The following is a 14933-nucleotide window of genomic DNA, read 5'->3' as shown; positions in this document are numbered from 1 at the left end:
TTAACAGATCCAAAACATGAAGGTAACTTAACAATTGTGCAAAAACTGAAAAATTACATCTGATCAAATTTAAACAAAAACAGATATAAAATTTTCATTTAAGCTTACTATTCTAATAACTTTTTTACCTAGGAAGAACAATGGATAGAAGTCAAGAAGAAGAAGCTGAGGAATGGTTGAATGAAGTCTATCCTAAATATATGCTAGGCTACTATACATTTAAACTAAAAGATGCTAATTGTTTTCCAACATATTTATTCAATGATAGTGTAAAAAGCACAACATCAGCAACAAATCGGTAGAGAATTATAGAAATGAAGGAATCTGAGTCTTCGAAATTGCCTACAAATTTTGCAAGATTTTTATGGCAGTTGCAGACTTAACCAGCTAGTACTGGATCCATTGAAAGATTTTTCTCATCTTTTAGCATTATTTGAAGCAAAATTAGGAATCGTTTAGGAAGAGAAAAAGCTGAAATACTTGTACAAATTTACAGAAATTCAAGATCACAATTGCTGATGACTGAGCTGTTTGATAAACTTGTTTTAAATGTTTAATTTTGAATTTTTAAGATTTTATTATTGCTCCAAGTAAAATAAAACTATGACTTACTGAATTTTTTTTTTGTTATTAAAAATTGTTGAGCAGCATCAAATCTTGTGAGTTAATGGAAATTGATTAATGAATAAAAAAATAATTAATTTAAGACCAAAAACCCACCCAGCCAACATTGACATACGGGTAGCGTATGGGGCTCATAGGGGTCGTCAAATGGGTCCCGTATGAGGAGACCAACGGCATCCAGCCAGATCTTGGCCGCGGTTTCCATATGGGTATGCCCGCTGGGTATCCCGTATGGGTTCCAGTCAAATCCCGTACTTTAAAACCGTAAGGGGCCCATATGGGTTAGCAACTGGGACCCATATGGGAAGCTCATCGGGAACCCGCCGGATCTTGGCCGCGATCTTTCTACCTGGCGAGTGTATGTGGGGGCCCACATACACTCGCCAGGTATCCCGTATGGGCCCCACGCGGTTTATCCATTGCAAATCTTGCAAAACTACGTTTAAAATGTCTAAAATTTACAGAAAAAGCAAATTTATTTAACTTGATTGGTTTATTTCAAACAAAATCATGTCGAAATTAAGCAAACTTTTAAAGGATTCTTTAATCGTGTATCGAATGCTTTTACGGTTATCTCGCGATCTGGAAGCTTTTCCATTGTTGTTAAAACGACTTCTTTGGAAACCTCTTTCTTTACACATAAGTTATTTCCAATATAAGCTGTAAAAAAATTAAATTTAACTGTTAGTCCTAAATTTTATAGGTAACACATACATTAACTTTAATATGTTATAAAACTACTATGATTTCTCCCCAAGTCTCTTCAGATAAAAAATGTAATTTTCACCATGGAAGGTAGAAAAATATAACCTTTAATTTTATAATCGACATTAATTTCAACTTTTTAAAATGTACTTGCAATAAATAAGCACAAGCTTGTGATTCATAAATAATAAAATTTTATATCGAATATATATATATATATATATATATATATATATATATATATATATATATATATATATATATATATATATATATATATATATATATATATATATATAGATAGATAGATAGATAGATAGATAGATAGATAGATATATATATAGATATATATGTATATTTATATTAATAATTTTAAATGTATTCTTAAAAAAAATAAGCTCAATATTCTTAAAAGAACAGAGCAATAATAAATTAGCAGAAAATCACTAAGAAAACTTTTTCATTTTAAATTAAGGTTTCATCAATTAAGACTTATCTGAAACCTTATATACAGTGCCATGGTTAATAGATCCGAGCAGGATTTGTCTTCTTTCCCTTTTAAAACAAAACTAAACCATTTTTTTTTTGTAATTTCAAAACAATTATCACCTTTATTAGATAAAACAAAGCACTCTAAACCTTGATAATTTTTAAATTGTAAACAGTCTCTCAATGCAATGGTTACTGACTAATCAAAATGAGGAATACTAAACTTCTATTTATCTTCTTGTATGTGTTTAAATAAGCAACCCTGCAGTCTTTGAACAAGCTTTTTTAATTGAACTAAAAAAATTTTATATTTGAATAAGGGACATCTATCAAGTACTTTAAATTTAACTGCATCATCTCCTATATGTTTAAAAGTATGGACATAAGCTAGTTGATCTTTACTATAAAGTTCACCATATTACTTCATAAATATAGTGAGTAACTGAAAAGCAAAATCAACATATTTTTTCAACAAAATAAAACATAATAAAATTAGAACTGTGACTGAATGATCTAAAAAGTTTAAATAGATTTTTAGCTCAATCAACCCCTTTAAAACAACTGACCCAGTGTATATTAGAAAAAGTCTAAGTTCAGATGCTTTTCATTTTTTAATTTCTTATAAAAACAAAATTGGTTTTCTGGAAAAAATCTTTTGGAATGTATTGAGGTATGTGGAACAATCGGGCAGATATAGTATTGACTGTAATTTGAGACAATTTACAACATTTGTGCCATTAAACCATAAGTTGATTAGTCTTTGCATTATCCCTAAGCATACTAGATGCAAGTCTAAAGGAAACTTCGTCATAATGTCAAAATTTAATTCTATTAAATACACACATTTAAGTCAATTTAACACACCACCGACATTGTTTAGAATGCTTTTGATGACAAAAATCTGAACCAGTCCTTAAAATTTATGAAATACGTGGGAGTATTATCTTGCCACACCATTCTCCTTTCTGAACACAATGCTCACATCAGGACATTTCCAAAAAATCACACTTAGAACATTGCATCTGTGCATTAATAATTTAAAAAAAAATGCAATTTGTAATTTAAATAAAAATCTCAAACTTATTTAAATGACATCTATGTATATATTTCCTATACAAAGTATGGTAGCTATGGGTTGCTTCATTATAGAATAAATTGATTGTTTAAAGGAGTCACGCACAGAAAAAAGCAAAACAAAAAAAATTATAATGAATCCTATATTTTTTGAAAATGTATCAGTGACGGGTGTTTTGTTTTTTATTTGCTCCACAATAGTAGTTTAAACCAAAATCATGCACAGACAAAAAAAAAAGTAACAAATGGAACATGCAAACATTAGTCATTTTTGGATTGTATTTTTGAAAATAAATTAATTATGACTATCATAATAATAATATATATATATATATATATATATATATATATATATATATATATATATATATATATATATATATATATATATATATATATATATATATATATATATATATATATATATATATATATCAATACTAATCATATTAAATACACATTTAATTAAAAAACAATATTTTATTGTATTATATTAAAGATAAATAATGTATTATATAGTTAAAGTATTATTAAAGATAAGAAAAATTAACAATAAGTTTAGTAATAACACATCAGCTTACTAATGTGTTCACGGTTATCAAAGTGTGGTTGCAGTACTAATGGTTTTAACTTACACCAGCATGCCAAGAGAAGTCGTCTACAGACGGGTATATAAAAATGAGTTCCGTTTGTTCTTTTAGAAATTTAATGTGTTATATTATCTACAATTTCTAATACTTCGGCAAAGTATGTCTTTGCTCTACTAGCAGAACGCAATTTTACAAAGACAAATATATCTGGGGAAATAGTATAATGCATATAGCCTCTACCAATAGGTAAGATGATGGTTTTTTAACAACTTTTACCATTTCTGATTGGTTACAAATCATACAGCATTTACCAATAATGAATATCATCGTTTCTTAACTACTTTAATAATTCTTAACAATTCTTTATCATTTCTGACTGGTTACAAACTGCCATAAAAATACCATCAATATTGAAAAGAAAAAAATGGTGGTGACAGATACCCTTAACTTAATTAAATTTAAGAGAAGTGTTTCATCAATCTCACTTTAGTTTGCGGTAATACACTCATTTATAATCGAGATGATCTAAATGAATAAATGAGATGATCTCTTGCGATCTTTTCGACGTACTTCATCCCTTTCCTTGACACTCATGTTAGCTTTTCTATATTTCATTCAATTAGTTTCAGCAATCCTATATTTCTTCGGATGATTCTTTCTAAATTTTTCTCCGGATGTTTCTTTCTAAATTTTTCTCCGGATGTTTCTTTCTAAATTTTTTCTAAACTATTGAATGCTTAATTTTATTCATTTTAATTTTAAATTCTTTTAAGCAACTATTTTCAATCTAACTAAACTATACCCAAACTAATTAATCAGCAAATATGCGATTCAAAGTAATTATCACGCACGGATGAATATTTGTCCCTGGGTGACGATGTGCATGATGCAAAAAAACAAGGCTAAAATGTCATAGAAGAAAAAAAAAAATACTTTTACCATTCAATTCAGTAACCTAAAAATATGCAAAGTAAAAAAAATCAGTTTCATCTAAACTTTTTAACATTTCTTTTTCCAAATAATTGGATCTTCTAAAACACGCACTGAAATTCAAAAAGCCATTCACTTTGGCATAAAATTTAAGATACTTCCAAGATACTTAGTAGCAATTTATGATAATGAAATATTAAAAGATATCATTATCTTTAAGAATTAAAAAATCTGAGCCGTGAAAAAATTCTTCTTACATGAAATCTGAATAATTAAAAAATGAAGAAAAACTTTTCTAATTTAATTTTTCATTTTGATAATCAAAATATCAAAAGTATCTTATTTTGAATTTCATTTTCCAAATTGAAAAAAATAATTGTTTTTAAATTTTTTTTTTTTTTGACTCACTGGAATGGAAATGCCTATCAGTTATCACCATTGTGTCCCTTAATATACTTAACAAATGCTTTTGTTAAGTATATTAAGTTAATTGATTTTGTATTCAATATTTTTAATGATAAAACCATCTTTTGCAAGAACTTTGAAGTCTGCCAAAAAATAATCTAGATAATCAAAAAAGGAACTAGGTCTTTGGGCACCACTTTTCAAAAAAAAATTCTAAAAACCCAATTTGGATCTCCCAAAACTGTAAGTCCTAGGCCTAGACTCTGACAGCAACATTTATAAACAGCAACATCTTTTGGCAAATTTTATTTAAAATTTTTTATATGTAAGTTTAAATTGTGTCACTATTTTGGATTTTGATTGAATAATTTCCTACATGTTTTTTTTATAAAAGATATTTATAGAGTATCATTCTATTTCACTATTTTTTTTATAATATTTTATTATTTAAGAAAATATTTACTTTTGCCCGATTTTCAATATCTAAAAAAAATATTTCCTTACATTACTCTAATCGTGGAAATAAACAAAGGTAATATTTACTCCAATCATTATATTTGTCCCCAAAGTTCATGCAACTCTATCATACAAAAGTCTTCCACTAATTCTAATAAATAAAAGTTATTACCATTATTATTATAATTATATTTACTAACCTGTCATTACTTATATTTAACAAAAATACGTTCTGGTAGTTGAATTCACTTTTACTCGTATCAGTATTCAAATATTGTCATCAGTCAGTGTGCACCAAGCAGAAATATTCTTAAAAATGCTGCATACGATTTACATAAGATACAAAGCATATAGGACCTATTTTTATTCCTTTAACTCGAAACCTAATATTTTTATACCAACGTTTTAAAATTAAGTTATGGAAAACAAAAACAGTGTAACTCAGTTATAATAAATAGGCATTTGATCATGATCTGTATAATAACTATTATCTTCTTTTAGTTATCATTATTTATGTTAAAGTTATGAAGTTAAATTAAAGTTTTATAAATAAAGTTTGAATGCAAAAGTTTATATCAATAAATATTTTATCAGTATCGTATATATAAGTTAAGTATTACAAGTATTTACAATTATAAGTATTGTAAGTACAAATTATTATTATGTATATTATGATATTATTGCTGATATTACAAGCGTTCAATTTTAAATCAAAGTAAAAAAATATCAATGATTTAAAAATGCAGTTGATGCATAACAATAAAACCATTTTTGCATTAATTTGTAAACACTTGATATTTATATTTGACAGAGGGAAAACTTTGTTAACATCAGTAATTTAGCTTGCATAAAATATAGAAAAATCAATGGAAGAGTGGATCTGTAACGATTTAAAAGCCTTAAATTCCTTAAATACAACGGTTTTTGGGTTTGGGTTTTTGGGTACCAACATTGACCCAGTGGTAGATCTAGGTCATTGTCCTAGGGGGGGAGGGGGTAATTTCACCAACAAAAAAATTCCGCTTTTTTTTTCTTCAGATAAACCACTTTTTTATTTGATTATTTAGAATATTTAAAAAAAAGTTTGCTAATAAATATATTGAATGTATCTGTATGAAAATATCTTGAAAAAATCAAACGTTGAAAATAAATATTTAGTCTGTTATAAGGGACGGATTTATATCCTTGAGGGCCCTAGGCAGAAAAAAATTTGGGGGCCCTAAACACTCCTAAATACCACAATTTTTCCACAATACCCCATTTGAAAATTGAGCTCGCTAAAATCATGGTACACAGGCTGCAGTCTTGTCTGCCTATAGGTAAATCTGGCCCTGTCAGTAATGTGCAACAAAAGTCAAAATAATATCTTTAGCATATTCTTTTTTTTAGTAAAGACTTTTATAAATTTAACAAACTACAATATAAAATTGAGCTTTCTAGTTTTCGAAGATGCAAAACTATCCATAACCTTTTCGACATTTATGATGTAATCTCTATGGATATGCACCATTTAATTGTTCTTATTATTTAAGTCTTTTTAAAACCAAGAAACTCCATTCTCCCAAGACAACACTCACAGGAAGGGTGCAAAGCAGTTGCAAAATACATCTAATTAAAGGGAAGACATTACCATTACATTGCTTGGTTGCTTCCAGTGCACATTCAGGTAGATCTTGTTGCTTTTTGATTGCGTTTTTCCATTTTAGCTCCCAAAATTCATTTATTTTGGACAGCCCTTTCATTAAACTCAGTATATTAGTTATGGGTGCTGTTAACTCTTTCTTTGTTTTATTTAATAAATTTCCAGGTATTGCTACATTTATTTCAAAAGAGTTCAAGGTTTTATCAGAAAATCTGAACTGTAAATCAAGAAGTATGCTATCAAGTAACGATAAATAAACATTGATTCTATAGTAAGTTAGAGGATCATTGGTATTGAGATTAGTGCAATTATTTTGTTTTCCTGTCATTCGTGGAATTTCGATTTTTAAACCTAAGTCTTCTAGTAACTTTGATGCAGTCATAAATATAGCATTAAAGTTTTTTTCTTTCTGTCGACTTTTATTTGATGTCTTTATGGTATGTTTAAGAATAGTTTTTACATATTCCTTATCCCATATTTTTTTTGAGGAGCCTCACTTAAAGAGACTGTGGTATTTAACACATTGACTAATGAACAAAGTGTTATTACAAATAAGGGCTCAGATATTGCATTTTTTAGTAATGCGGTCTTTGTTGAAGAATCTCGTTCATTCAACTGAGATGTCAAACCAAATGTTTCTACTATATTTGTTAAAGAAGATTTAAAACTTAACATAGAATCTGGCCGTTTAATAACGATTTTAAATATAATAATATCTATAATTTTATGAGCTTCTTTAAGTTAATTAATTAGTACTTTTCAGTAAGTTTAATGTGTTTTTTTTAACCCAATAGTTCCGTGTAAAATTGTAAAAATTAACATCGCTATCGCAAACATGATACCAATTTTAAAAACCTATTCTTCCGATATATAATACATGCAAAATATTATATATGCAAAAATATTATTTATTAATATAATTTTCTTTCATAATTGCAACGATAGCGTGGTCGAGTGGATTCCGCTTCAGGCTTGCAATTCGAGGGCTCCAGGTTTGTCTCTCGTTGCCGAATTTATCATATTTTTTTTTAGTTAGAGCACAAAGATCATTTTTTTGTTACTGCACACTTTTGTGCACTAAGTAAAATTCTTATCATATAAAGTCAAAGCGCAGAACGTGCACTGCGCTTAGACTGTTACAGCCGTAATAGTCGGTTAACAAGCAGTAACTACTCCGTTAACGGAGTGTACATATCGACCAAGTAAGATTTAGGCGTAGTTGATTTTACAATCAATAACCCATTTATGAAATATTTAAGTCTTCAGCTATTAAGGATCAGTACTGGATAAATTAAAAATAGAAAAGGTAATACCAACATTAAAAACCGGGGACTCATTTACACTAAATAACTGCAAACCTATTTCATTTCTTCCTATATTTTCAAAACTTTTGGAGAGAATGATACTCTTGGAGAGAATGATACTATTTTGGAGAGAATGATAAACTATGTGAATATCTAGTAAATAACAAAACCTTAAATGAAAAAACGTTTGGTTTCCAGAAGCAACATTTAACTGAAAATGCAATTCTTGATCTTATAACTAATAAAAATGACTTCTTTGAAAACAAAAAATACATCCTAGTTAGGAAAATGGAAAAATATGAGATAAAAGATTTTGCCTATAACTGGTTCAAAGTTTTTTGCTTAACAGAAAACAATGCGTTAACGCTCTTGAAAAAAAATGTTCAAAATTACTTAAAATAAAATGCAGTTTCCTTTACTAAATATAGATGCTAAAAAAATTGAGAGAACCCAAGCAACTAAATTTCTTGGGATACTTATCGATGAAAACATCTCATGGAAAGCGCATATAAATATATTAAATACCAAAATATCAAAAAACATTGTAATCCTTTACAAAGCTAGTTCTATACTGTCTCTTAAAAATTTAAGACTCCTATATTTCTCGTTCATACAAAGCTAATGTTGCATGGGTGAGTACTCACGAATCCAAATTGCTCACCCTTTATCAAAAACAAAAACATGCTGTAGTTTATAATAAAGATAGACTCTCTCCTGCTGAGCGACTATTAAAAAACTTGAAAGCATTAAATGTATATAAAATCAACATATTCTAAAACCTGATATTCTTGCTAAAATACAAACTTGGACTTGTTCCTCCTCACTTTTCGAAAATTTTTTTCCAAAATAGCAAAAATAGATATGAACGGGAATAATAGTGCGTAGGGAATACATAGTCGTTCACGTATTTGTAAATAAGCATGTTTAGTAGTATTTTTTATTTTTTAGAGTTTTCATTGTATATTTTTGGTACAAAGTTAGTTATTCGCAAATTTTAAGATCTTTTTATTCATAAAAAGAGTAATTAAAACGATGGACATTTGAAATTTATACACAATAATCTTTAATATATAACAAAACTTTAATCGTTATACAAATAATATTACATTGAAAGAAAAGCTTGAAAATATAAATTTTATAAAAAATTAGAATTGTGCACTTTTAACCAATTATGAGAGCCCCAATTCTTGCAAAGTCTGCATTGAATCCATTCTTCATCCATTTGCCCTGCTTTTCCACAAGCTGGACAAATCGTTTCTTCGTTTTCATCATTTTTTATATATGTAACATTTTCAACGTTTTTGGCTTTTTTAACATATTTAGCTTTTTTAACGTTTTTAAAGCAAGATTATTTTTTTTAAAATCTATTATTTTTTTTAGCTCAATTGTTTTTAGCCTGTTCCAATTCTTGACTTGTCTTCTAGCTTCTTTTTATATGCGCACTCTTGACCGCTTTTGTAGTGTGTTTTAAAAGTTATAATTAAATCACAACGCCTTTCGCAAATTAAAATTCAAACCTCACTTATTATTAGGAACTAAAATTACCACAACTCAATATAATACTCATCATATTTCATAAACAATAAATGCAAATATTAACTAAACTCCTTTTCTTTAAATTTACATGCTAAAGTATGGAAATCATATCCTAGCTGATATTTCAAAACACAGATAGGTAACTAAATTAAACAACACGCGTTCTTGTATTATTCAGATAGCCACTCCGACACATGAAAAGACACTTGCTTGCAGTGCCGCCAATAGTCAGAATTACACATGTGCACTCTTAACTGACCGCGCACTCTTACCCTCCTTTCCCTTATTTTTTTAATTTAATATTTAATATATTTTGATCTATTTGATAAAAATTGATCTCTCTTAAACCGAAAAAGAGAAGTATATCCGATGACCGACAGAGAGCTGTATATGAGAGTTGTGTTGTATATCTAACAGAATACAAAACAACTTTCTCTCTCTCTCTCTATTTTGTAATTAGAGAGAATGTGACCTATTTCTCCACACGCAATTAACGCCCATACACACTTATCTAGTCTGCTTGCAGAAGAATTTTTGTTATAAAGCTACGTAGCTTTTAGCTAATGACAACAAAATTACAAGTCTACAACTGGCAATATTGTAATAATATTGCTCGCTACAAAGCCATAATATTAAGCTATCGACATGCTATAGATTTGTCGTTTTTCAATAGTTAGCTACAAAGCTTCGTTATATAGCTATCAAAATGTCGTAATGATATCGTTAGCAAAACGCAGCGATATGCAGCTATTGATTAGCTATAGATTTGTTGATATGTTATAATTAGCTACATACCTACAACCTGTAGCTATCGAGGTATCGTAATAGAACCGCTAGCTATAAAGCTGGGCAGAATACAATTGCAAAAAAACATCTAACAGTAATTTAATTAATAATAGATATAACTGCACACTTTAACAACAAGTGCTGCACACTTTAACAACTATATCTGTCCGCTTTCTCTATGCTATCTATCTAACTCAACTTCGTCTGACTTGTACTCTATTATCTTTCGTTTTTCTTAGACTCACTTTTAGTCCGTCGGAGCGGGTTATGATCCTCCTTAGTGAGCTTATCTCTTCTGCGCGCGCCTTGGTATGTGGTCTCTATGTGACAATTACTGTTGCAACTTGCCAACCTTTTGACCAACAGCCTCCGTCTCCTTCCATCTGTTAATGAAAAATTAAAAAAGATCTGGTATTTCGTTAACGCTTTTATTCTTTGAAATAAACATATAACGTCAACTGCTTTAAAATTATGGCCATCATTTTTAGCGCGCTAATCAATTGTATAAAATAAAAACAACTAATTAAAGATGAGATCATATCTAAATTTAACAAATATAACATTTAAAATTGATTACTGGCTTCCAAATACAATAACCACAGACATTCTACTGCCTTTATACCCGCTTATAGTTTCAAAGTATGTATTCTTTTCGTAAGTTGATCGTAGACCACAGTACCCTTCAGTGCAAGTATGAACCATCACAACTGGATATCCAGTTGCCGTGGCAACAGCCCATACTTTCTGGTTACATCTCTCAGCATTATTGATCTAAAAAATTATAGAGCATGTTAATCAATAACTTTATCAAATTTACCTGACAGATTAGGTGTAAATAAAATAAAAAATACTATATTGAAACAATATTACCAATCAATTTTTTATTTTTGTTTTTCACTTTTTTTTTTTTTTTTAAATATATTAAAAATAGTACAGTAACAAGAACTAGCCCTAGTCCTTCCTAGTCCAAACTCAAACTTATATATGCACACTTTACTGAGAAAACTCGTATCATCATAATTATACCTCTCTGTAAATATTTAAACAAAAATGTATAAAAAATGAACACCTTTACTAACTACAAAAAAAGTTATATACTTTTGGTATATATTTTGATAAAACTCAACTTTTGATAATGAGATTCAAATAAAAGAAGAAATAAGTTCAAACTTCTAAGATATTTATGTTGATAAAAACATAAACAAAAAAGAAACAAAGTAGCTAAATGTATTAATATATTTATATAATAACAATATTCTAGACATTTCAAAGTGCTTTATTTAGACGCAGTTTTACTCAATTGTATTTCTCCTTTTTTTTCTTGCAATACTGCAACATTTTTCGTTTCATGTACAAATCTGCATAAGTTATATTCCATAAAAAGTAAAAATAATTTAAGAAATGATAAATCAAATCAGCAACCATTTTCTCGAACTAAATATGCAAACTCATATACTTGTTGCGTTTTTTTCATATACATTTTGTGGTGCTTTTTTTCAGAATAAATCAGTTTTGAAACATTCTTACACTGAAAAAGGTTATAGTTTTTAGTTAATAGTTAAGAAAAAGTAATTGCTTTGGTTTTCAATTTTCCATTCAATCTCTCATTCAATAACCTCAATAAACTTAAAGAAATCAGTTTTTTTTTTTTTAAATATTTGTTTATTTTTAATCGACGTTGTTTTGTCGTATAACTTATGTATTCATGCATTAAATGATGTAATTAATATTTATTTTAAATTCATATACTTGAAAATGTTATTGAACCTTCAAAAATACATTTATGTATTTTTGAAGACCTTTCTATGTAATTTTGAACATCTTTCATATACTCTTAAGTTTCGTAAATTTAAAAGCCTAATCATTTTTTAAAACACAATTTTTTTATTTTGTTAATTTTATTTTATAATGATTTACGATAAATTGTTTATAAAAAAAATGCTTTCAAAAAACTTACATCCATATACAACAAATCTTTAATCTTTTTCCTTACATCCTGTATTACAGAATCAGGTGCAATTCGAGAACTTTTCAAGGCCCATCCAACAACCACGTTTCTATTGTATTGTCGGAATACATTAACAAACCAACCGTGTACAGTGTGTGTTGGAAAACTTGATACAGGAGCATAAGCATCGACGGTAAAGTAATAATTAGGATACTGTTGTTTCAAATGCGCAAATAAAATCGAAGAGAATTCAAAATGGCTCGATTTTTGATAACTCTTCATGTATGACAGCACTGTATTTGTCAGAGTATTTTGATCAATAGCTTGAGATTCGAGTATGGCAACAGAAAAGATGACAGCTAAGATGATCATTTTACAAATGTGTTTCTACACTGTATACCAAAGTATGTGTTTTTCTTTTAACATCATACAATTTTGATCATATTTATACAAAAACTTCAATCCGATTACTAACTATTAAATATATTAGTTAATTAGATTATAATCGGCAAAAATTTGACAAAAGTGTGTCAACCTTAGTCTCTAAAGAGCGATTTTTTAAATCAGAATTATATATGAATCAAGTAGTGCAATACTATTACACAACTTTGTCGTTAATGCACGTTTTATTTAATGTTCTTTTAATGACTTTAAAACAGCTAAAATAAATATTTCGAAATGAAACTAATTAGCCTTAGCACCGTAGTTGAAAGCCTTGGACTTTACACATCTGCAGTTAAAAATTTTACTTTAGCGATTAAGTTAATGATGATAGATGACAATAGTAATAACGAAAAATCTCCAGTATTCTATTTCCTTGATCTAGACTTCTTGTGTAATTAAAAAAAGAAATTGTTTAGAAAAAAGTTTTTGATAATCAAATTCTTAACTTAATGATATAAAATTTGTTATTTAAAATTATTTTTCGTTTTATGACTTAGGTTATACATTCAATAAACTAATATGAGCTTGGTAAATGAATATAGTACTTGTTGGGGCAAACATGTTAGTTGCCACGTCAAGTATTTAAGTTTACGTTTAAATGACTGCAAAGTAATTATTAACGATTTTATAATTATAAGACATTGGCAAGGAAGTTGAACTTGGTATAAATAATATTTTGTATGAAAATGTTAAGATTGAAACAAATTCTCAACTCTCAAACAGTAGTTATGAAATCTAAACGCTATAATGCATTCAAAGAACAAGTAGAAATATTTGACAACAAAATAATTTAAGTATCTGCAAGTTTCCTTACAACAATATAATTTAGTTCAGAGGCAATTTTACGAATAAAATGAGAAGGGCTGAATCCTGAAAAAATACCGACTGGTTCCTTAAAAAAAGAAGGTCCTAAAAATAAAATTCACCCGACTGAGTTGTGTCAAATACTCGACTAGTCGACTATGTTCATCAATACACTGACACATCAATACAACTTGTAAGTCACCTTCTTTGGGTGAATTCCCTCCCCCCTAAAATCGCATCTGATTTATTTTTTTAAAAACTAAGTGTACAAATTATTTTTTAGAGTTACGCTTTGCCAATTAGAAAAAAAAATTATAATCGTAAATCATAAAAAACCAATTGCATGACCGGGAAAAAAGACATACTAATCTAATCATCAAGTTCCGAAAAATGAATCATCACTAGAATTAAACAAAGTTTGCGCACTAAGACTTTTAATAAATATTAACTTTTTGAAATAGTTTTAAAATAAAACAACTTAAAGTTTCATGCCTTAAGGCATATAATTAGCAATCAATTTTTGTTTTATTTTAATATAGTTAAATAACTTGCGTTCAAAGATAGATCCGGATACTTATTTTGAATATGCGTATAAATTTCAGTTTTATTCAAGGAAGAAGTTTTACAAAAAAAATATTTTAAATAAGTTAAGTTTTTTTTATTTCATTTCGTGACTTGCGCCTAACTAAAGTTATCTAATCTCTTAATCATCGGTTTACTTAATTCACTTAACTGCAAATATTTTTTACTTAAAAACTTAATACAAATTAAAAAGCAAAAGTTCATTGAAAAGAAATGTTATAAAATAATCTTTATTATTCAGAAAACAATTTCAATTTAAATCTCCAATAATTAATTAATTATTTTCCGAAACAATCTAAAGATATCGAAGTTTAAACTAATAATGGAAATATTAGAATATACGCAATATGGAAAATACAGATTATAAATTCTTTAAGCCGTAAACATTAAAGTAATTTTTATGTCGTCTTCTAGTATTTACTTAGTAGCCGGTAATTTTATGTTGTCTTCTAGTATTTATAGTAATTAATTTATTAAAACATCAAAAACTTAAAAAGTTTTTAAATTGGGGGAAAATGTCCATATAATGAACTAAAATATTAAAAACTAAATAGCTAAAAAATATTAAAAACTAAAAATTATTAACATCTTGGTTTGGAACTAAAAATTATTAA

The 14933-nt window shown here is 27.9% G+C and overlaps 1 protein-coding gene across 1 annotated transcript; it reads right to left on the bottom strand.

The window, feature by feature from the left end:
• Positions 1 to 11064: 11064 nt before the first annotated feature.
• On the bottom strand, positions 11065 to 12926 carry LOC136091275 (uncharacterized). The gene is made up of 2 exons (XM_065818617.1): positions 12499 to 12926; positions 11065 to 11312 (listed from the first exon to the last, which is right to left on the bottom strand). Exons 1-2 carry the CDS (start codon positions 12859 to 12861, stop codon positions 11115 to 11117), a joined length of 561 nt encoding a protein of 186 aa, XP_065674689.1. The 5' UTR covers positions 12862 to 12926; the 3' UTR covers positions 11065 to 11114.
• Between the last annotated feature and the right edge of the window lie 2007 nt (positions 12927 to 14933).

The sequence above is a fragment of the Hydra vulgaris genome, chromosome 15, assembly GCF_038396675.1.
Source record: "Hydra vulgaris chromosome 15, alternate assembly HydraT2T_AEP".
NCBI classification, from domain to species: domain Eukaryota; kingdom Metazoa; phylum Cnidaria; class Hydrozoa; order Anthoathecata; family Hydridae; genus Hydra; species Hydra vulgaris.
Note: the sequence above shows the minus strand (reverse complement) of the source record. Positions and strands in the feature narration are given on the sequence as shown.

Coding starts and splice junctions, on each gene's coding strand:
- LOC136091275 (XM_065818617.1), bottom strand. CDS start 12,861: ATGATCATCTTAGCTGTCATCTTTTCTGTTGCCATACTCGAATCTCAA. Junction 11,313..12,498: donor AAGATTTGTTGTATATGGAT/GTAAGTTTTTTG, acceptor ATAATTTTTTAG/ATCAATAATGCTGAGAGATG.